At 40.5% G+C, this 23,935-nt stretch overlaps 3 protein-coding genes across 4 annotated transcripts in view; all 3 read left to right on the forward strand.

Moving 5' to 3' along the window:
- Positions 1-12,305, forward strand: part of prr36b (proline rich 36b) — a 51,274-nt gene extending 38,969 nt beyond the window's left edge. For both annotated transcript variants that reach the window (XM_077500041.1, XM_077500050.1), the window contains exons 4-5: positions 6,427-6,647; positions 7,755-12,305. In XM_077500041.1, coding sequence (XP_077356167.1) covers positions 6,427-6,647; positions 7,755-11,233 — 3,700 coding nt within the window. In that variant the 3' untranslated portion in view covers positions 11,234-12,305. The remainder of the gene's footprint in view (positions 1-6,426; positions 6,648-7,754) is intronic.
- Positions 12,306-12,429: 124 nt separating this feature from the next.
- On the forward strand, positions 12,430-17,216 carry LOC144003659 (uncharacterized). The gene is made up of 2 exons (XM_077500141.1): positions 12,430-15,036; positions 17,086-17,216. The coding sequence occupies exon 1, from the start codon at positions 14,016-14,018 to the stop codon at positions 14,988-14,990; it is 975 nt and encodes a 324-aa protein (XP_077356267.1). The 5' UTR covers positions 12,430-14,015; the 3' UTR covers positions 14,991-15,036; positions 17,086-17,216.
- Positions 17,217-20,815: 3,599 nt separating this feature from the next.
- The window catches only part of LOC144003618 (serine/threonine-protein kinase N1-like), a 51,611-nt gene continuing 48,491 nt past the window's right edge, over positions 20,816-23,935 (forward strand). Inside the window, exon 1 of the mRNA XM_077500099.1 lies at positions 20,816-21,288. Coding sequence (XP_077356225.1) covers positions 21,268-21,288 — 21 coding nt within the window. The 5' untranslated portion in view covers positions 20,816-21,267. The remainder of the gene's footprint in view (positions 21,289-23,935) is intronic.

The following is a 23,935-nucleotide window of genomic DNA, read 5'->3' on the forward strand; positions in this document are numbered from 1 at the left end:
AGGTTTCTTGCCCCAGACACTGTTGCAGGGACTGTAAATCATTGGTCCGGCTCTGGGTGCGGCCAATGACTGTGCAATGCAGTGTGCACCCGCAGACCTTATTAGCAAATGGGTATAGTGGTAATCAGTGGGAGGGGTAAATGAAAGAAGGACTGAATTAAGGATTGGATTCAACCTCTTCGTTCTACTCAGTTAACAGTAGTTGAGAATGTAATAGTGGAAGCTCTTAGGAAGGCGGTTAGCCATGATTTTGAAACTTTTTTTTTTTTTTTTTAGCTATTTGGAATGTTTTATTTAAAATTAATGTTTATAAAGAGTTTTTGTCCAGGTTCATCTTGCTAAAAACCAAGTCTAGTTCTTATTTGCATCTGAGTAGATGCACTCTTTGAACTGAACCTCTTCATGAGATTGTCTCAGACCTAATGACAGGGATTTGTTGAGCTTTGCAACTTACCAAGTGTTGTTGGGCCAACAAGAGGACAACACACAGTATGAACAACAGTTTAATGACAAGTTGTTGAATTATTCAGTAATGCTGATCAATCTGGTGTTATAGCCTTTTTTTGCCCAACTAAATCTGGTCATTTGTTTGTACTAATGGCTCTGTGGCATCACTTCCATCTGGACTTTTTTTGGTGACCTCCATTTTTCCCAAACAGCACTCCTGTTGTTTTCTTTGTCCACCAAAGCTGATAACGGTGGCGCTACACTTTCAATGTTTACCACTGTGACCGAGTTTAACCACCACGTACCATTGTCTTGTTTGGACACCTGCAGAGAAATGGAAGCAGAGTGAAAACAACAGTCATGATCTCATTTGGAGGCGAGGATCATTTAACAATAAAATCCCAAAGTGCCCTCATTCGCATGATTGCATATTTCCTGATGTCTCAGCTTCAGGATTAGGATCCTGCCTTTATATTTCTGGTTCAAAATAATCATGAACTTATTTTTTTTAATGTGATGCTGATGATCTTTCGAGAGCTGGGTTCTGTCCGTCCACCACAATTTGTGTCGCCTTCGCTGCGGGGAATATGTCTGCATGCATGCTTCGCTACTTTTGATAGTGAATCCCATTATACAAATCTTAAACTGGCTGGTGGTTGAAGGGGAACAAATCAGCCCCAGCAGGCAGCCATGTTCTCACACAGCTATCCTTTTTCAGCTGCAATAATTGACTACATTTGTATTTGCAACAAAGCTAGCGTTATCATTACTCCTCAGGCAAACTTTGTGCTTTGCTTCTTGCCGTGTGTCTCAGTGTGCCTGGAGCAACTAGCCACATGAGTCATCTGATTTTGCATCTCCAATGCCTCTCTGGGATCGCTGTTTATCATTACTCGAGCTCTAATGCACTGTGGTGAAAATGAAGAAAAAACATCCCAGCTGTTTTTGTTTCCTTGTTTACGAGCTGTGCTTTGAATTCTATATTGAGGCCAAGTGACCTCCTTTCAGAACTACAGAATGTCTTCTGTGTCGTTCAGATGAAAGCAATCAGGGTCGCAGAATGAATGGAAGCGTCAAATAATTTAATTATCAATGAAGCACTGTTTTCAGATGTCGTTCCAGTTGCCAAACCTTGGGAAACAATTTGTAATCTCCAAACACACGAGACCCCAACAACTGAGCAACTCTGACCTAGTCAAAAGACTGTAACCGATTTTCAAATGCCCTGTTTCATTCGCAGTCAAGACACAGAGATAAGATAAAGTGTAATCGGATGAATATTTCCACCGCAACACGCCTGCTCTCATTTCTCTCTCAGTGGACTGGTTCTTTTCCAGCCTTCTACTTGTATAAAGTAGTCTTGCCATTTCAGATGATCCCTTTTCCTTTGATGAGCAAGGCGATCACGAACACTGTCCTTGAGTATTCCGCCTGCAAAAATCTCTAATGCCTGTCACCATCTGTATCTTACATCTACAGAATTATCATCATCCTTTCTTCTTGTCTTTCCTCTTCTTATACAGTTAGGCCCAAAAATATTTGGACAGTGACACAATTTTCATGATTTGGGCTGTGCATGCCACCACATTGGATTTAAACGGAAACAACTACAATGGAATTGAACTGCAGACTTTAAGCTTTAATTCAAGAGGTTGAACACAAATATATGATTAAGCATGTAGGAATTGTAACTATTTTTATGCAAATGTTCCTTATTCCAGGGGCCCAAAAGTAATTGGACACATAAACATAAGGTAAAGTGAAATGGTACTTTTCAATATTTTGTTGAGAATCCTTTGCAGGCAATGAGTGCCTGAAGTCTGGAACCCATGGACATCACCAAACGCTGAGTTTCGTCCTTTGTGATGCTTTGCTGGGCCTTTACTGCAGCTGTCTTCAGTTGTATCGTTGAACGTCTTTCTGCCTTAAGTTTTGCCATGAGAAACTGGAATGCATGCTCGATTGGTCAGAGATCGAATGATTAACTCGACCACTGAAGAATATTCCGCTTCTTTGCTTTAAAAAAAACTCCTTGATTGCTTTTGCAGTATGTTTTGGATCATTGTCCATCTCTACTATGAAGCACCGTCCAATCAACTTTGTTGCATTTGGATGAATCCGAGCAGAAATTATTAGGGCTGGGAATCTTTGACTGTCTCACGATTCGATTCGATTGCGATTTTTGGGTCTACGATTCGATTCAGAATCTATTTTCGATTCTCGATTCAAACGATTTTCGATTCAAAATTATTTGATTGACAAATGATTTCTGCTTCACTTTACAGATATGCACAACATTGACATGATCTGCTCTCGTCTGCTTTGCAAGACAAAATGACAAATACAGACATGAAAGGGTCTTTTTTTTTTTTTTTTGTTTAAACATTTATTAATTTTGTATTGTAAGTGCTTTTTTTTCCACAAAAACAGCATGTGGGCTACAACTGCCTTTTCCCCTTCTTCTTCATTTCTAATTTAAATAAAATTGATTTTTGGTTATTAATATCGATTCGATTCATAAATGAGAATCTCGATTCCTTTTATGAATCGATTTTTTGGCACACCCCTAGAAATTATATATCTATACACTAAGGAATTCATTGAGGTCCTTCTGCCTTTTGCCACATCATCCAAAAACACAAGTGAGCAAGTGCCATTGAAGGCCATGCATGCTCATGCCATCACACTAACACCACCATGTTTACAGAAGATGTGGCGTGCTTTGGATCATGAGCTGTTCCAATTCTTCTCCAAACTTTCTTCTTCTCATCATTCTAGTACAGGTTGATCTTAGTCTCATCCGTCCAAAGAATGCTGTTCCAGACTTGGACTGACTTCATCAGGTGTTTTTTGGCAGTCAATTATGGCCTTTCTATTTTTGAGGCTGATTAATGGTTTCTACCTTGTGGTGAATCCTTTGTATTTACTGTCATGATGTCTTCTCTTTATGGTAGACTTACATACTGATACACCAACTTACTTCTTGGAGAGTGTTCTTCACTTGAGTGGATGTTGTGAAGGGGTTTTTCTTCACCATGGAAAGGATTCTTTGATCATCCACTACTGTTGTCTTCCATGGATGTCCAGGCCTTGCATTTTGTTTTTCTCACAATGTACCACACTGTTGATTTGGCTACTCTTAACATTTCTGCTCTCTTTGATGGTTTTGTTCTTTTTTGTCAGCCCCAGGATGGGCTGTTTCACCCCTATTGAGAGCTCCTTTAACAGCATGTTGCGTGTTCCACGTGTTCCCCAACTTCCAAATGCAAACGCCACACCTAGAATAGAGACCAGACCTTTTAACTGCATATTTGATGACAGGTTAATGAGGGAAGGGGCAATTTTTTTTTTTTTTTTTTGTAGCCTTCTGAGTCAATTGTCCAACTACTTTTGGTCACCTGACAAAGAGACAGCTACATTTTAAAGAGCTGTAATTCCTAAACCCTTGCTCCAATTTGGATGTCAATACTCTCAAATTAAAGCAGAGTCTGCACTCTAATTCTATATTGATTATATTATTGTATCTTGAATATGCTTTTGTCAACAGCTAAAATAACAAAACTTGTGTCACTGTCCTAATATTTTTGGGCCTAACTGGATGTCTAGTGAATGATTTTAATACAGTCGGACTTGTGCATGGTCAGGAAGTTCATGGTCACTCATGCTGAACATATCTGATTGACTAATCAGTGCATTTTTATTTACGGCACCACATTTGTCTCCGTTCGTGAACTCCCGACCATTATGATGATATATTATATTATTATATTATTATCTGCTCTGTCGCTTTAATGACATCATTGGTTTAGAATAGTGTTAGTCTTATTTTCTACTGACACTTATGTAGAGTATAATGCAGTTACTTCTGCCATGTCAGTAGCGGGATTTATAGAAATATTCCAACAACCTCGGACGCTCTGTGAATGCAAAACGAGCCACAAAAAATTTTGGTCCAGGAGCAAATGTGCTATGAAACCAAAGCGAAATCACGTTTGGATATTTTGTTTCAGTTAATAATGTAGTATTCACATTTTTGTAATAATAGTATTAACAAAAGTGCTTGTTGAAGATGAGGTCTAAAAGTGTATCTTTTTTTTTTTTTTTTGCAAGGATCTGATGTTGGCCTGCTTTTCAACACCACCATCTGTGCAGGCTAATAAGTATTTCTTCATCTTTCTAAACTACCCGAAATAAAACATAAAGAAACATGCCAAAAGAATACAGTCATTATTTAATTTAATACTGTTGTCACAGCGATTTTGTGGGAGTATCAGTATCATTTCAAAACACAACTTTGTACTTTTACCACATCCTTGTTTCGTTACTCCCTGTTGATTCTGGTCTTATTTCATGTTTCCAAATCCATGTTCCATCAGTTTTTCCAAATTGTGGCCTGTACACAGTACTTGCTCATTCACTATGAGTGTGGTAGTAGGGGAAGCAGAGAAGTATTTTTTTAAATCCACTATTAAAGATTAACGTGGCCCCAGCCGCCTTCGTTTTCCGCACTGTTCTCTTTCCGTCGTTGCTAACTCAAGTCTTTTTTTTTTTAGAAACTGCCGGTAAGTGTAGCATGTACCCTGAAGACAGCGCACCATAGCCTTGTCAGGGCGACTCGATGTAGGTTACTTTACTCAGACCTGACACACAGTCAGCTTCGGGGCTGGGCAGGCAAGCCTAGCATGCAGGCTGATGTATACTGCCTCACATGCCATTTAATCATGGGAAAAAGATACTGTCCAGAAACCCAGGATAGGGTGGATGCCTCTCTGGGGTACATTGACATTAACTTCCTGTCCTACTTAATGGTTCATCAATGAATGTTGTTCATGAGCTTGTAGTCGAGAGGGAAGAGTCTTGGCTTGTTGTTGTACTTTGACAAATTGTTAGTGAACAAGAGAACCGAGTTGAGAAGGACATAAGGAAGTTTATTTACTTCTACAAGTCCAACAGGGAGTAGCTTTTGGATCCTTAAACTGATTACATAAGGATTGGGGCTGATGCCACATCTGTTTAGGGTAAGGTCAGTTTCCGGTCATCACTAAATCAACCCTAATCTAATCTAACAAGAAAAGTCTATCTACTGCATATGAGGCGGAAAGTTTTACACCAGGGATGCACTGATCGATCGGCCGAGATTGATATCGGACCCGATTTCCTTAAATTTGGGTAATCGGTGTTCGGCCGATCCCTTAAAATAAAACCAATCTTGTCCACCAATCTCATTTCCCTCCTCAGAGGACTGAAATTTAGCCACTGTCCTTTTCTGCTATGAGGTGACCAATAGACTTTTCATTATTTAAAGATCAGGCCGGAAAATTGTGATCGGAGCACCCCTATTTTATAAACATTGTTTTCTTTGTCATTGCACTTTTGCTTTAGTTTACTTTACATTGTTTCTTCAGTTATCCCTTTTAACCTGTTGGAACACCTATCATGGTAAATGATTCACAGCTGATCACTGGCTGTGTCATGTCTGGGTTAAGTTTGAGTTCATGACCTGTTAAGTTGTGAGGTCAAGTGTCTGTTTGAACTGATGTAACCGTGATATAACCATCTAGTTTCAACTCGTTTTAGGCTCTATGATGTTTGTCAAGGATCTTTTATGCGACATGATGTTTGTTGTTGTCGGGAACAATCTGTATTTACTGGGTTAACAGCCAATCAGAGAATTCCATGTCAGTACTAGTACTCACATGTCTAGCCACAACCAGTCTATTTAAGGGTCTGAGAATTGTGTGTGTTTTGCCGGATTATTGTCCACCTGTCCTGTGTACAGCGTCTCTGAGTTTCTGCCTCTCGATGTAACTAAATAGATAAAGACTTATTTGTGTCTGCATTTGGGATCCAAACCTCTCAGTACACGACAGGCTGAAACTTGAGTGATTGTCCTCATTGAACCCATGTTCCTACTCAACTCAACTCAACTTAAGTTTAACCTGTATGCTTTTTCATATTTCACAATTTTTCCTTCTGCAGACCCACAACTGGCACAACAGCATCCCGTCCTAGCACAGGCTCAACTCGACCACCCACCGCCATCACAACCAAGAGCCCTGCAGCTACACCCAAACCTGCCACTTCTAAAACCTCCACCGCCGCCGCCAACAGCGCTGCATCCAAATCAGCCTCATCTACTCCCTCTGGTGTCAAAACACCAGCATCACAAACATCTAGAAACATAACCTCTGCAAAAAAAGGTACACTTTGTACTTCAAGGTATAACCAGTAAAATGTGACCCTTTATCTGGATTTACATGGAACCAGATGCATTGCTTGGCATCAAATTATGAAATATTTGAGTCTTACAACCTCATCACATGGTGGATGTATTATTAATCCATTACGGCTTAAAGTACCTGGCGAAACTTCCCTCTAAAACCTATGGGTGATGTTAGAATCACCCCCGAAAAACTGGTTATCTTGTCAATGCCTACTAAATAATTGATATCTCAGCCCCCAAAGCAGATAGAAACATAATTCCAAAAACATCAATCTGACATTGATTAATTATGGAACATCAATTCTTCTTAAGGAACATGATAAAAACTCTACAAACATGAAATTCCAAATTCAATTTTACGGAGGCAGTAACTGGTTAAATGATTCAGTTTATTGATGAAAGTAATGTTATAATCACTTAAGTGTTACACAAACATTGACAGCAAGGATGAGATATTTATTATTATAAATTAAAAAGATTGTGAATTGTCTTTAAGTGCAGTGAGTCAGGTCTATCATATGTAAGAAAATACTTTTAATTTCACGTGAACTGTAAATAAAAACAAACAAACAAACAGATAACAAAAAAAAAAGGCCTTAAAAATTACATTTTTTTTTGTATTTTCTTGTGAATTTATGGGGAAAAGAGATATTCAAATAATGGATTCATGGTTTTACGAATCAATATCAGGCTAGAAAAGGAAAATCGATTTAATATCAATTAAGAAAATTAATGGATGGATGGATATTAGATTTTTTTTTAAACCCAGCCCTAGTACACTCGCCTTACTTGTGTGGAGACAGTGTGGGTTCAATTCCCACTCACAACCCTCTCAGTGACTGTGAATGTAACCATAAATGGTTTTTAGTCTTTATATGTGCCCTGCGACCAACTGGCAACCAGTGTAGGGTGTGTTGTCCACCTTTTACCTGGAGTCCACTGTGATAGTATCAGAACCCATTGAGTCTGAGCCCAACATGAGTGGTATTGAATATGAATAGATGGATGGACATTTTGTCTATTATGTGGTGCTATTTTTATTGTACTGTTTTAACAATACCATTTGTGTTTTTTTTCCCCCTAGATGTTACCAAATCTGCCACCCCAGCAGCCAAAAAGCCTGCAGACTCTCCACTCAGCCGACCCACTGTAACAATGAAATCAGCAAAATCTGAGACACCCAAATCAGCTTCAAAATCAGATACTATAGCCAAAAAGCCATCTGTAAGTAAAGTTGCAGAAACAAAGACACCAAACCGTTCCAAAACCCCTTCTAAGGATGTCTATAAGACCCCTGCCTCTAAAACACTGGCAACAAAGAATACTAGCACCAAGAAAACTGTAGGAAGCAGCACTCCAACACCTGTGAAACGTGGACCCAAAGCAGAAGAAGTTGCTGAAACTGGCAAGGATATTGCTGCTGCTGTAGCTGCTGCTGCAGCAATTGCTAGTGCAGCAGCTACCATTGTCGGCTCGGATGAGCCACAACCACCTGTAGAAATTGCCTTGGTGGAGTCTCATGGAGATACTGAAAAACAAATGCCCCCACAGATCCCATCTGCCTTTGCAGTACAAGGAATAATTTCAGATCCCACTTTAGAGCCAACACAAGAACAAGTACATGAACCAACACCAGAAATTCAACAAGAAACAATACCAGAACCAAGGCAAGAACCCATGGCAGAACCTATTCGAGAAACTACACCAGAACCCATGAGAGAACCGTCACCAGAGCCTATACCACAACAAACACAAGACTATATCAGAGAACCTACACCAGAATTTATACGAGAACCATCACCAGAACCCAGACCACAACCAATACAAGAATATGTCAGAGAACCTACACCAGAGCCTGTCAGAGAACCAACACCAGAGCCTATACCACAACCAACATCAGAATCCATTCAAGAACTTATGCCAGAACCTGTCAGAGAACCTACACCAGAACCACAACGAGAACAATCACCGGAACTTGTTGAAGAATCATCACCAGAACATAGAAGACAACTTACACCAGACACTGTTCAAGAACTAACATCAGAACATGTGCGTGAGATCCCAGCACAGCCCCTGCGAGAGCACACACCAGAACCAGTACAAGAACCAAACCATGAAACCCTATTTGAATCACAGCCTGAGCAACTGCGAGACTTGACACCAGAGCCCATGGAAGAACAAACTCTATTTCAAGGACGCGAAATGTCTCCAGAGGTCCCTGATGAAACATCATTTCTGCCCACAGAGGACCCATGCCAAGGAGCTGGATTAAGTCATGAACCAGCCTACAGTTATCAACAACCAGCACAAAATGACCTTTTCAAATTTAATCAGTCTGCAAGTGAATCAGTTCCTTCCCTCGGAACTACAGTCATGTCTCCTCCCTGTTCCCCACCAGTCCCTGTTTATCCTGTCAGAGAGTCAAAGAATCCCTCTGATCTGCTGAACATGCATGTCCAACCAGATCTCTGGAACAGGAACCAGACCATGGAGCCATGTGATATTGATCCCCAGGCATCTCAAAGTATGATGAACTTCCCGACAGAAGAATATGATGACGAGGATGACGAATGGGAGAAAAGGAGAAATGAAGAAGACACAGAAGAAGATGATAAAGAGAATCTGATGACTTCCACTGCTCCTTCCACAGAGACCTTCTGTATGATGGCACAACCTCAATTTTTGGGTGCCTCAACTATGGGCGATTTTACTTCCATGGACATGCTGTCGCCTCATGAAAAGGAAGTAGCGGTGGAAAAGGCAGATGAAGAAATAAATGAAGATGATGATGATGAAGAAGATGAGGAACAGAGGAGACTGGGCCATCAGTTGTCCTCCATGATCACTGATATGAGCACATCTCAGCCCTCTGAAGAGTTTCAAATCAGACCTTCAACTTTTGGTGGTTCTACCGGCTGGCACTGTGATGACTTGCTGTCAGGAATGGACTCTGAGGATGTTAGCAGCTGCACCAGCAGCCGACAGCAGGGCATTTCTGACCTCAGCAGCACCCAGCACACCGCAATATTGGAAGGTACTCAGAGCTCAGATGCCCTGATTGACTCAAGCCTCCGTGGTTCTGAAGGTGATGGTAACTTCATGGGCTCGCCCAATGTGGAAACCCTCGCCAATGAAGAAGATGATGAAGAGGACGAGCGTGTGGACGAGATGGACTTAAGTTCAGAGAGAGCAGAGGAACATCATCAAGTGTTCCAGCAGCAAGAACGAGATGAGGACGAAGAGGATGAAGATGTAGAAATGCATAGTGACGGTGTAACAGAAAGCTGTGAGAATGTAGAAGAAGATGACTTTAATGACAACCTCAATCGTGCAGATCCACCTTCTATTGTCCCTCCCACCACTTCCTGGGGTCAGACCAACCCCTTTTCTGATACCTGGGCTCAGCCTCAGGCAGCCTCGCTGCTCTCTGTCTCCTCTCCCAGCCCTATCTCAGATCATGGTGCAGGAGAGTCTGAAAGTCCCACACAGTCCCCTGCCCAAACTGGTTTGGACAGCAGTTCTCCTTTCTTGGCTCCTCTTTCAGCGCAAGACTCTGAGCAGCAGCAGTCATTCTATGAGATGGGCACCTCCGTTCCTGAGGATATGCAGAATATGCTTGCTCCCGCAGCTGTAGGCATGTCCCAGTCTAGCACTCTGAGTGGTACAGCACTGGCCGCCCACAGCGGCAGCGAGACAAGCACACCAGAGGAACTACGTGACTATGATAGCAGCTCAGGGGTGGAATCCCGCTCAGACAAACAGCAGAGTCCGGTTCCTGCTTCGCTCCAGCCTGACATGGAGCAGGATCTGGGTATTCACCTGGAGAAAGGCGATGGAGAAGAGGAAGAGGCTGAAACACTGCCAGCTGATGAGGTCCTGGGAACAGGACCCCCAACTGCTCCAGCATCTGCCCCATCTTCTCCTACCACCTCTGTAGATGAGGCCAGTGACACAGAGGGTGAGGTGCAGATAAATGAACCTGACGCACCACTGATGATGGATCAAAGTGCTGAATTTGAAAGCCCTACCCCGACTTGCAATTTGCCTGCTCTAGATGAGGATGAGGAGGCAGGAGAAACACCAGCGGGAGAGGGTGATGAGGATGAAGGTGGAGCCACTCCTCAGTCAGCCAATTCTGTGGCATCATACGGCTTTGACTGCACCACTTCCAACTCGAATGCCCATTCCATGGCTGAGAGCTGCGGAAAGAGCCCAGGGATCTTCTCCCTGGAAAATGAAGAGCAGCTGCCCGAGGAGGCCAAGGACCCATCACTCATCAAGGAGCTGACCCTGCCATCTGCCGCTGCTGCCCAGACCGAGGATCTGCTGGGCCGACCTGTGGACCTGATGCCGTTGAGTTTTACAGAAGATAAGCAGCCCAGTCTCGATGAGCACCACTACATGCTCGGGGGGGATATTACTGCGCACCACCTGGAGGAGGTGGATCCAATGGAGGCAAGTCACCACCTTGGGCCTCTGGAATCTGAAAATACAGATGAGAGCCAGCCGTCCTACTACTCGACCATGTGTGATAAGACTGATTATCTGGAAGGTAATGTATAAGCCCCTCACAAGTACTCCCGGAATGCACCTTTTCCCTGCAACCCTCCCCTACCTAGTGTTTGTCTTCTCTCCAGTTGGGTTAGATTGCTTAGAAGAACAAAAAAAAAAAAAAAGGAGAGCAAGATATTAGGAAATTATTCTTTAAAAAAAATTACCAAGAACATGAAAATGTTGACTGTAGTGATTTTTAAATGAAGGCTCCTTCTTCACTGTTACGGCCATGTTTTGAAGCCTCTATGGCTTAAACTTGCCCAATGTACAATAACGAAGACCCTTTTCTAGTAGAATGTTCTTTCAAAGTCACACTGCGAATTTGGTGAAGGGTATTGACTGACTGATCGAATGTGACTGAACTTTTAAACTAAAAAAACAACACCAACAACAAAACAGAAGGAACAAAATGGACTGTATTTATCCTACTGTTTTTACCAATCAAATGTCAATGTTTTTTGTTTTTTTTTGTATTTGGTTATTTTTTTTGTTTTAATTTTTGTTTCTGTCAATCCCAATCCTCCCTATTTTGTATATATATACACCCAACGTTCAGCAGCGGCATAGTGATAATTACAAGCAGCTCCATGCTCTTTTAAGAAGTTTTTGTTGCAAGGTTTTTCTGTGTCCATAAAGGCTAGGTATTAACACTTCTATTTAGCCCGTACAGATGTGTCAAGGAAGGTATGGAAGTCTTAGATTGCTGTTAAGGTGAAGTTTTAAACGTTGTTTGCATAGCTTACTAAAGTGTATAACATGCATACAGTTGCATACAGTATTTCTGGCTTTTGTTTTTAAGTGGCTAAATTGCAAACCGCAGCTAGCACATCCGTTGTGTTGCTGAGGAGACTAACTAGTCTATTTGTGATTTCACCATGAATTGCTCATCATCTCTCTCGCAGCTTTACACCCATAGTGGACGTTTGGTTAACTCTTTCAACAATATATTGCATGTTCAACTAGCAAAAAGACTGTGTACTACCTGATAACATTCAAGGAATTCTGCTCTAGGTATATTCATAAATTAATGGTTCACACTAGGTTGTCTTTCAAAATTCCATTAAAACATCATTGCAAGGCATTGTTCCTGTTTCTTATTTTTCCTCTGTCTTCCAGCCAATTATTACCCTTGTGTTTCAGTCACTGTGTATTTGTTTGTCAACATATTATTTCCCATGGCACCACCTGTTCCTTCCCATGGGAATATCCGGTAAACAGGAAGTGATGCAAAATGGAATTTTGCCAAATTAAAGAATCCGGAGGTCATTGTAGTGGCCTCCAGCATGCTTGTGCCTTTTTGACTTGACCAGACAACCTCGCATTCAGACCTCATCTGTCTGGTGGCGTTCACTCTTCAGGTGCTCTGTGGAGCTTTCGAAACACACACTGAACATGTCAAATTTTCACACTTGCAGATTTATCATACTTTGTCAATGGGTCAAGTCAGTGGCATGATTAGCCTATGTCGGTTTAAGTAACACTTACTGTACAGACAAAAGCTATCTTCTTTTTGGCACCAACTTGACACTAGATTTTGTAATATAGCAAAATACTCCCCCTCCCCCTTCACTTTTTTGAAGATCCAAACTCCCAAGAAAAATTGTCTCATGACCGATTGAATAGCCTCAGTGGAAAACTTTTTTCCATGGAACAGGAACATTTGATACTCTTGGATCATTATCACAATTGAAAAAAAAAAAAAAACAGCAAGCAATGAAAGAGGCTTAGCACTGTTTGTCCACTTTTAGAAAACAACAAATAAATACAAAGAAGTAGTCTCTGCAGGGTATCTTCCACAGCAAAGGCAAGAACAACATCTTAATCTTTTTGTGCTGTTAGCCTGCACAAATGCATGTATTTTGAAATCCATGCACAAGCCACATGGATGCCTCTGAATGTTGAAGTCCCATTCATGCCTTTATCCTGTGCCTCCTGTCCTGATATTCTGGAACCTTGTATAAACTGAAGTAGGAGCATGTACATACAATGCCAGTATTAGGTTACATAAGGTTACCCTTATGAGTCTAGCCTTGGTTACTACAAGTTTGTGAAAAACAAACAAGGGAGACAATAACTTTTGTCAACCGATGCAAAACAGTTCCATATTTAAATAATTTTCTCACTATGATTGTTTGAAATATTTTTAATCACACAATATGCTAATATACTTAAATTACTCATTTAGCCTACGTTTAGTTTTATTTTTTTTTATATATATAATGTAGTTTTTGTCTTTGTTACTCCCTGTCTTTCCCATTATATGCATTGCATTGTCTGTGCAGGGAATGGCTGCATGCACTGTATGATAACAGACTTTTTGACAAGTACAAGCATTTCTATTGGCTGGCCATGTGTTATCATGCGGATGCAGTCATTCCTGGTGTAAAGTCATGTCAACTGCCTAAATGCCCTGCAAATATTAATGCAATTTCATTTTTTTCTGTAAGATACTTTAACCTTTTGACTGTCCACAGTCTTGGTTGCTACAGTTCTGTTCTGTTTTTGTGGGACGTTAATTTAAGGAAAGTCGTCCTCTGATGCCCTGTGTGGAGGACCAATTATTCAAAAGCCAGAGGCCTTCTTTTTCCACTATACAGCTATACTTAAAATGTAAATCATTTTTTAAATGTGTAGACTAAACAAATACCTCATATATCACTGGACTGGTTATTGACTGTTGTCATGAACGTTACTTTCCTTTGAGTTGCACCTTCACCCTGTCAAATTTCTCCTGAACCCACTTCCTCCTTGTCGTTGTGCCACCTGTTCCGTTTCTGCATGCATCTAACAGATGCACAAAGTTGATCTCAAATGTCTCACAGGAGACACGAAGAGAGATGAGGCGGATGACTGGCTGCAGACACGCTCCCTGGAAGACAACCGGAACCAGAACCATTCAACCACAATTCCCATCGCCAACGGTCACTATCTGGCACTGGTTCCAGGCAACAGGAGGCCCATCGACCCAACTGTTGCAGCACAGTTTGCCCAAATCGAACAACCTTTAATCGACGATGACGAGCGCGCTTTGCGTGGGGAGCAACTGCGGAGGCTGATGCAGCACCAGGAGAAGCTTCGAGAAATGCGGCACCGCCAAGAACAGGAGAGGCAGAAGAGGCAGTGGTTGGAGGAGGAGCGGCTCCGGCTCGAGCAGCAGAAGCAGTTGGAGAAGCAGCGGAGGGAGCTTCTCCAGCTGCAGCTGCAACAGCAGCAGCAAGAGCACCGCCAGCGCAGGCAGGTTCTGCAGTGGCAACTGGAGCTGGAGCAGCAGTACCGCATGCAGCAGAAACAGATTCAACAACAGCAGCAGCAGCTGAGACGGAGCCCGACCGGAGTCATGCTCTCGCCGTCGTCGGGTTTGTGCACCATCTATGAAGCTATGGAAACCAGCGACGAGGATGACGACGCCAGGGTAGAGCATAACAGGAACACGCATGGACGGAGGACGATGCGAGACTTCCAGAGACAGCTATGCCCGTTGCCTCCTCGGGAAGCCGAGTGGAACCAGAAGGTGGACATTGTTCAACAGCTTATCAACCAAACCTTGATGCTGTCCGGAAATGGAGGCTGTCCGCCCCTCCTCCTCCTACCTGTGGGGACAGGCGGAACCTTGAATCGCCTCGATAGCAGCAAGTGGCCCAACCTGCTGCAACAGTTCAGTCCTCCTGCTGCTACCGTCACATCAGTCAGCAGCTACTCCCCGGACGGCCAGGGGAAATCCTCACCTGGAGATTGGACTGTGGTGGAGGTAGAGACCCAACACTAGTCAAACAGCAAAGAAGGACTTGCACGCGACAACAACATTTTTATTGGTAAGTTAGATGGCAACATTCAAAGCCGTCTTCATATTAAGATATAGAAATAGTCTAAATATTATCAGCAGCAGGACCTTTGGGACCTGTAATCCACCCTCCACCGCGGGGGTTACGTTCCAAACCGCCCTCACAATACATGAAATCAATGATAAAGCAATACCCAACCAAAAATAACACCTGGGCATTATAGGCCCATATATATTTATACATTATATTTTAAAAAGATACACAAACACACTTAAAATAATGGCAAAACATTGAAACGTTACATTTTGAGAAAGCGCAATAGGTATCATGAAAGTATTGTACAAACACTGCACCGATCCCTGAGTTTACATTATTAACAAATTAACTCGTGATTTCCAAAGATGTACATTATAAAATGAACTTATAGCTGTCACTGTAAGTGTAAAAAGCAGGACTGACATTGATTGACATTGATTCATCTTCAGGGGGGAAAAACCGACTTTTTTTTTTTTTTTTTTTTTTTTTTCTTTATTAAACCAAAGAACAAGTACAAATCAGAATAATGATTTGAACAAAATGGAACATATATCAATATACTTAAGTACAACACAAAACAAAGACAACACTACTAAACAAAAAACAAAACAATAATGCTAGGGGTTTCATGTACAGTCAAACAATCTATATTTTTGGGAAAAACCGACTTGAAATACTTCCTGTTTTCATTCTTTTTACCGTGTCAAACAAAAGTGTGCCACCATCTAGTGGTTGACAATGGAATTACACATTAAATAAACGGGAGGCATAATATAAAGAGGCAAAAAGTTACAAACTACAAAAAAAAAAGAAGAAAAATTAAAGCAAAATAGCAGTTCTGCGAACCTGGAACACACAATGCACTGGGGATTACTCTGCAATAGCACGTCATGTTATTGGTTTATTGTGGTTGCCCAAAACAGATCCAACACTAACCGGTAGAGCTGCAGTGCAGTGTTCGGCAACTCCACTTAGACAAACTAAGATTAAAAATTAAATTAAATAAAAGATACATTGGATTGAAGGGTGTTTGACATTCATTTAATTTTAAGGGAGGGGGAAAAACTAAGATGACTTGAAATACTTCCGGTTTTCATTCTTCTTTCAACGCTAAGGTGTCAAACATAAAAGTGTGCCACCATCTAATGATTGAAAATGGAATTACACTCAAAATAAATGGGAGGCAGAACAAAATAAAGATGTAAAAAGTTACAAACTAGGAAAAAAAAAAAAAGCAGTTCTGAAATGTCTGCTCTAGCACTTCACGTTATTGGTTTATCGTGGTTACCCAAAACCGATCCAACACTACCAGCAGATCTACAATGGAGCGTTGGGCAACTCCACTTGGACAAACTAAGTGCCATGAAGCTGCAGATTAAAAATTAAATGAAAAGACAAAATAGCCCTGTTACGAAACCAACTCAGTGCTACAGGTTAGCTAAGCACAGATAGCCCACAGCAAAGAGCAAGTGATTGGAAACAAACCTAGTTTTGCTTTCTCTCTCTATATATATATCTTAAACTATTTTTTTTAATACTCAATGTAATACTCCATGCAGATGAAGAAGATTGATGATTTTGATCAAGTTTTGTCATGTGACCTCAATGTTTTATATTTAGCATCCCTTCATTTTAGACAACAGTAGACTGTGTCATGATTGTCATTGCCTGTTAAATAGTATCAGAGCATGCTTCCCTGCTAACTTATACTAGCAAAACACCTGAACATTAGTGCACCGTTTTTTTCCTTGAATTTGAATTTCCTAGAGTTGTTATTAGTTCTCAGATTGTGATGGTATACCTAGTGTGTGGTTGTGTATATGGTTCTCAAGCTATGACAAATTGCACTCATGATTTACTTTATGTGAGTTGACGTGTCTGTACAGAGGTAAGTGTCAGTTCTGTTTATTGATGTACATGTTTGTGGACCACCAAACCCTCACAGTGAAGTGTAGGAAAAAAAATGAGTGCAATGAAACAGACCATTGTGTTGATCAAATAGGATTATTTCCAGTCTGAAAAGGCTTTGCACACACTCAACAGCATCCAGTCACTAAATGTTGCTGTGACTTCATCGGACAACCAGGATTTCATGGAGCCAATAGAAGCATCAGTCATGGAGGACTGAAGCGGGTGTGGGAGAGAAGAAGGCCCTCCTTGTCCTGGCATGGGAGGAGGGGAGTGAATGGGCGGGTGAGGGGGGTTTGCGAGGGTGCTGGTAGTGATGGGATGGGGGGTGTCAGGGGTGCAGTTGTTGTCATCCCTCTCAAATTCCAAAGCTGTCGCCTCATTTCCCGGGTCGGCCAGCATTCAGGGAGTCGCCAGGGTTACCGATGATGTCATGGTGAGGGGAAAAAAGGTTTATTTGAGATGAGACAATGCACCGCTTTGGGCGGGCAGCTGCTGGGGATGGGAGGATGGGGGAAGCTTTATTCTTATAAGGTGCTGCTTAGAGTTATTTATTTTTTAAATTATTTTGTGATTTGTGTAGGTTATCAATTTAACAATGTAGCCTATTCAAGTACGGTGGGTTTAAAATGTCTACTCAACCCTGTTCAAATGTCACGTTTTTTGTGATTTAAACAAAAATAGGCAAAGACCAATCAATTGAAAACGTTTCCACTGGTAATGTGACCTATATAATGTGGTTGCATAAGTGTGCACACCCTCTTATACCTGTGGATGTGCCTGTTCAAAATCATGTTAAATGGGAGTCAAGTAAAGTTCAATGTTCTCGCAGGCTTTTACTAATCTTGTTTTTTTCACACTTTCTATAAGAAGCCTGAAGGTTTTTGATCTAACGCTGACTAATATATGAAGCTTTCATAATTCCCTTCACCAAATAGATGACATTATCTCAGCTTGATGACTGTCTTCACTGTGTGCCATAGTATATTTAATGCTTTGGAAATCCTTTGTGTTAACCAGACACCCTTTAAATGGACGCAGGTGTGTGCTGGCTCCCATTTAATTTAGGTTTGATTATGAAATGTGCATCCCCAGCTATGAGGGTGTACATATTTGTGCAGCCACATTACCTGAGTTGTTTTTTTTTTTTTTTTTTTAATTCGTACTTGAAAAGTGTTTGGGGGTTTTTCTACTGAGTTTTACAGGTCATAGGTGGTTGTGGTGATAATGGTAAATGTATTGAAGCTAATTATCTTGGGCTGCTGTTTTTTTAATATATATATATATATAATCAAGCAAAAAAATGGTGTGTAGAAGTTTTATGTCCACCATGTTAAATAATTTTAGATGTCTTAAAATAACCTCTGTGATTGGAAGCGTATCGGAAAGGAAGTTTGAACTTGATCACACAAATGATAAAAAGAACAATAGCGCCACCTAAAGGCTGGACAAGATACTAGTCTGTTACATTATGCAAAAGTAATGGTGAAGTAATGGACTTTTATGTTCAGTACTTTGGAGGTTGGATTGCTAATTAAGCAGTTTATGAATCCTACAACAAATGACTTTTTGAAAGCAGCGTGTACAGAATATAGGTTGTAGTTTTCTAAATCATTTAGCAATTTATACAGCAAATACCTATACAAAGTATATGAACAACTATAAAACATTTTATATATAAAGAATTTCTACATCTGCCATCCTGTATGGAGTTTGAAAGCAGCAGGTTGCACAATAAAGATTATTCTATAGTTTTCTAAATCAATTTCTACGTGAGTAACACAAGATGTTATATAAAATAAGATTTGTAAGACAGACGAGTACATTTTGCTGATACCTGCTATATATTCATATTGATTCATTTAACGTTATATCAAGAATGAGCAAGGAAGCACAACCAGCATTAGTAATGCATGTTTCAATACATATCAATTATATAGTCTACAGTGCCTCTATTTTCCCATTTCCCCCCCTTTACATCTATTGTGTCTCAATGTCATGTTGATGTATTCACGTGAAATGTTGAGTATTTACATAGAAATGAAAGTTTGATCTTTTTCTTTTTTTTTTTTACTGCACAACTACCTTTGGTGTTCCATTTGCCAAGTCAAGTCACTTTCTGTGAAAACTGAGAAAACCTTTGTTCAAATAGTGAATAAAGTGTAGAGGCTGTTTTTCACATTTGTGCTTGTCATTTTTTTTTTTTTAATGCACTCCAAGCAGATTTTCCTAATACGTATAGTAGACCGAAATAGTGCTTTCCATATACAACAAAAACCTATACAATCCTGCTCTTTTAAATATTGTAATCAGATACTTAACAATAACAACTGTTATGCTGTCCAGAGAAAATATGTCTACTCTGCTAAACAGCATGTGAATGCAGCACCACACAATTAAGCATGTTAGCAACGTGATTAGCTTCTGCAGCTAGTGCCTCCTTGCTGTAGTTTCTGCTTGTCAACAGGTCTGGAGCAGACTAAAGTGCTGACTGCATCAAGCCATCATTAATAGCTACGCAGGAAATAGGATACATTTTCAAAATAAGAGCTCATTTGCTTAATTTAGTAAAGGGTTGAAAGCAAACCCATCCAATCATTAATTTTTTTATGACGTATATTTTTGACTGTGTCCTGGATGACACTCAGGTGAGAGGTGGGGTACACCCTGGACTGATTGTCAGTCATGTCTCGTTTATTTATTTATTTATTTATTTATTTATTTATTTATTTATTAATAAATGAGTTGAGAAAATTAATGTGGTTTAATGTTGTTAATGTGGTAAATGACTATTCTAGCTGCAAATGTCTGTTTTTTGGTGCAATATAGAGGCCTATTAACAGCAACTTTGCGTCAGAAAGCTAATGGATATTACTGTAGAAATCCCTTGTGCAATTTTACATTCAAAACAGAATACTGGCCAATGCGAAAAAGTTGGTGCATAAAAAGGCATTGTTGGAGCAATTTATTTTGTGTGGCACTGGAAGTTCTGTTTTAGTTAGTTAACTTTTTAATGAATCAAAATTGTGCATTGTGCAACTTACAGCATTTCTTTCTTTCTTCTGATCACTTTGACGGTCAAGCCTGTTTTCATATCTGCCTCACAATCCAAGAGATCCTGGGTATGAATATGTAGAACGTGTGATTATTATTACTTCGCTGTTAAAAGAGGGAATCTAGTTTGTATTTCTTTTCCCCATTTACTTCCGAACCTATGTTTGTATTTTTACATTTATGTGTGAACTTACATTTGAATTGTTTTTCCATTTACGTTTGAAAATAAAATTAGTGTGTAGAATTTAGTGCCATCTTGTGGTGAACTAATAGAATGCGACAATGCCGCAGAGACCACACTGCAAGCCTACCACCAATTACTACCAATGATTATTTCGGGTGAGTGAGCGAGCGGCCCGGCAAACAGGAACTAGAGGGAGTGGTGAGCAAGAGTAGCTATAAGAACTTGTTGGAGCGGCTAACAATTTTCTCCTGCAGGTATCTAGCAGAAATATGGTGGCGAAACATGTACTATAATTACCAGTAGGTGATTACTAGGCCGGCAATTATATAAAACAATTGTACATTGATGTTATAGAATATTTATATATTTTTTGCATATTATCCTATTGACATTAATTGATTTTTTTATGAACTATTAGTTTACCAATACATGGCACTAAATCCTACTCAGTGTCTCTTTAATTCCATTTAATTCTGTACTTTTTTTTTTTTTTTAACATAAGTGAAGGGGTTGAATTAGTGCTTCTACTTTGACCTTTTTTTTTTTTTAAACACAAGTATTTCCAACGGATGCAAAACGGATGCACATGTGCACCATCAGTAGCTCTATTTTGAAGGTTCAAACCGGAAGTGCTTAAGTGACACAACGCCTGTTCCGCCCTCCCTGGAGCTGCTGTCAGCGTTCAACTGTAGCGGGTCTGGAGTGCGCGGAAGCTGGCGACATGTTCCCGGGTGTCCGCGTGAAGTGGAGCGGAGCGTGGCGGTGACTCCGGCGAGCGACTCTTTTCGCGTCACGTCTCCAGAGGATGAGCGGACAGCAACCCCAGCCGCCCTCGCTCACATCATCGCAGGACACGCTGCAATGCGCGATGCGGCTCAGGGTCCAAGCCGAAGGAGACTGTCTCCCCTCAAAGCATCTCCTGCCCGGGTTCATCTTGACACTTCCTGCGAGTAGTTTTGTGGTCTCTTGTTGACTACGGCGCATCCGACGTTTGGCCGCTTTCTAGTCGCAGCTGTGAAGTGCACCATGATCTGATCTTGAAAGCCAAGCAGGCGGTAATAGGAGTCACCTGGAAGCACATGATGGCCAACGAGCTGCAAGTAAGTTCATCACTTCGTATGCAAAACAGTTGATCGTGCTTGCTTACGTCTTTTCTTCCTCAGGATGATGATGATGGAAATCACCTGCTTATTTGTTTGCAGGGGATTAAAACAAACAAACAAACAAACAAAACGTATATTTTGCTATTTTAACAACAAAGCTTATTGTGACGTTAGCTTTGTTGTACAGACTTAAGAAAATGTCCCATGTTGTTCATAGACAAGGTGCTTGTTTGTAGTTGTTTGTTCTCAACGCTTTAATAATATTTGATGCTTTTAAACTTAGAGTCAATCCAAAGAACGTGATTTTGGTTGAAAGAAGGCATCTTCTCAGTCTTTGTACAATTGAGTTCAGTGCTTTCTGTGACACTACACCTTGGACTCCCACATAGTAGTTGGCATCGGGTAGAGACTGCTATGAGTCATTGGAAGGTGTTGTAGTGTCATGTAGTGTGTCAGGTTGCGGTTCTCCTGGTGTCAGTCCAACTCAGGATGGAGTGGAGGGAAATGTTAAAAAATTCAAGCTCTGTCATATGCAGGCATCAGTTTTGCGTGTGAATGTTCTGAACTCAGAGTAATGTTGTCACATGCAGGCTAGCAGAGATTTGGGTAGTTGACTTTAAAGACTTCTCCATTTTGCCTATACGTGTGCTACTGCTAAGTGAAGGTTTTTCTTCTACAAGTTAATTGATTTATTGATTATACACCCAATCGTTTCCCTCTCGCCATTCACACATCTTGAAACTTGAGATCTTCATTGTTTACGTCTATTTTTTCCTTTTGTAGTAGCTTAGGTACTGTATTAGTGCATTCAAGCTGTGCACTCACCATCCTTCGCCTAAAAATATTCTTCACAACTGTGCGTTGGTATCCTCTCATCAATGAACAGAACCTTTCCTCGTGAATTGGTTCAATATAATTGTAATGTATGCAGTCATAATAAGTGAAAGCAGGTAATGAGTGGTACATTGTCGAGCTTCCCTGCACAGCAATGGAGGGTTTTTCAGCCCACTCTAATGTATTCAGTGATACTGTCATGGTGACTGCAGAGCGGCAGGCGATGATCGGCGAGTGATGGCAGATGGGGATGCGCTGATTGAGGTCGCTTCAACCCTCTCGCATTAGGCCTCATTCAGTGGGAGGCCTTCATCGTATCACGTACTAATTGCCTGCCCCTACCGACCGCGTGCAGCCCTTTGCAAGAGTTCTTTAATATTTGTTGCATTAATTTAGCAGTTAAATGAAGTGAAAATATATGCCATAATGACTGTTTTAAAAATCCATTATCTGTTGATTAGTTTGTCGATTATTTGTGTGGTTTACGTTACATCCCTTTATCTAAAACAGGGAATTATTTCAAATCGACAATTTAGAAAATGAACAAAACAAACCTGTTATGATTCAGTTCCTGGTTTAGCCTGATTTAGGTCAGAAAATCGACCAAAATGTTGATCATTGCTTTTCAAAGTAAAAGCAGATGTTTGTGAATGTCAAATTTTGGAAAGAAAAACAAAACAAAACAAAACAAAACAAAAACAAACACAAACAAAAAAAGAGGCTGATGCTGAAATTCCAAGGATTCCAAGGACATTTTTTTTCTAATTAAAATGGTATGTAATCAAGTAATTAATTATCGATTAATTTGTTAATTGAGGATCGATCAGTGATTGCAATTTCTAAAAATATTTTTTCTTTTTATTCATTTATCTCAACAAGTAACTGCTTGATTTACTCTTAAAAAAAATAAATACAAAACAGTACCTATTTTTAAAATAATTGGTTGATCATTATAAAATCCAATTAAAATTGAAATAATAGATTATTTTTAAACAGCGCTTTCATATATTATTATTATTATTAATAATAATAATAATAATAATAATAATAATAATAATAATTTTTTTTTTTAAGTAATACCTAAAGGTAAATAGATGTCGCTCAATAACTTGGCCATTTGTTTTGCTTCTTTTAACAGCACCTTCATTCTCATACAAACTGCCACCGTCGGTGCAGCGAAGCAATTTTCTCTCACTTTTATTTGCTGGCAGCTTGTTTATCTTTTTGGCCCACTTCGTTCAGATGGCTTGAGGGGTGTAAATCAAGCCTGGTGGTGATGAGGACACAAGCACTGCACTGAGCTGATAATGTAACATTGACTTTGTGGAAGCTACAGTACGTAGTCTGCAGCCTCACTCATGAATTGTTTATTTCTTTTGGGGCTGAAAGTGGAAGGGCACGGGAGAGGAGCTCCTGCTTCTGTTTCCTGGGTGGAGAGGAGCAGTCAAATGACTTTTGTATTGATCATCCGGCAGAATGGAGGCGGCTTCTTCCATTTTCTTTAATGGCCTCGCAAGACTTTGGAGAGGGCTTCCTAATCCAACTCAGCTGATTGTCTCCCATGTGTTATGATGATACACTGGGATAGCTTGGATCACACTCGCATCTGCGTCGCTCCTTCTGCTACGAGAAGATAAAGAGGCTGAGGACTTAAGTTTGTTTCTTACCTTTTAGGCGGGTGGACTCCGTATCTACAAACACTCCAACAATCTCGTTTTGCTGTTGTCCACACAAAAATATTCACGACACTGCATTATAATTTCCATGCACTCATCATGCCATGGCGCACTTTAATGAAAAATGAAGTGCG

The sequence above is a fragment of the Festucalex cinctus genome, chromosome 1 (genome assembly GCF_051991245.1).
Source record: "Festucalex cinctus isolate MCC-2025b chromosome 1, RoL_Fcin_1.0, whole genome shotgun sequence".
In the NCBI taxonomy this organism is placed as follows: domain Eukaryota; kingdom Metazoa; phylum Chordata; class Actinopteri; order Syngnathiformes; family Syngnathidae; genus Festucalex; species Festucalex cinctus.

Coding starts and splice junctions, on each gene's coding strand:
- LOC144003659 (XM_077500141.1), top strand. CDS start 14,016: ATGCACAAAGTTGATCTCAAATGTCTCACAGGAGACACGAAGAGAGAT.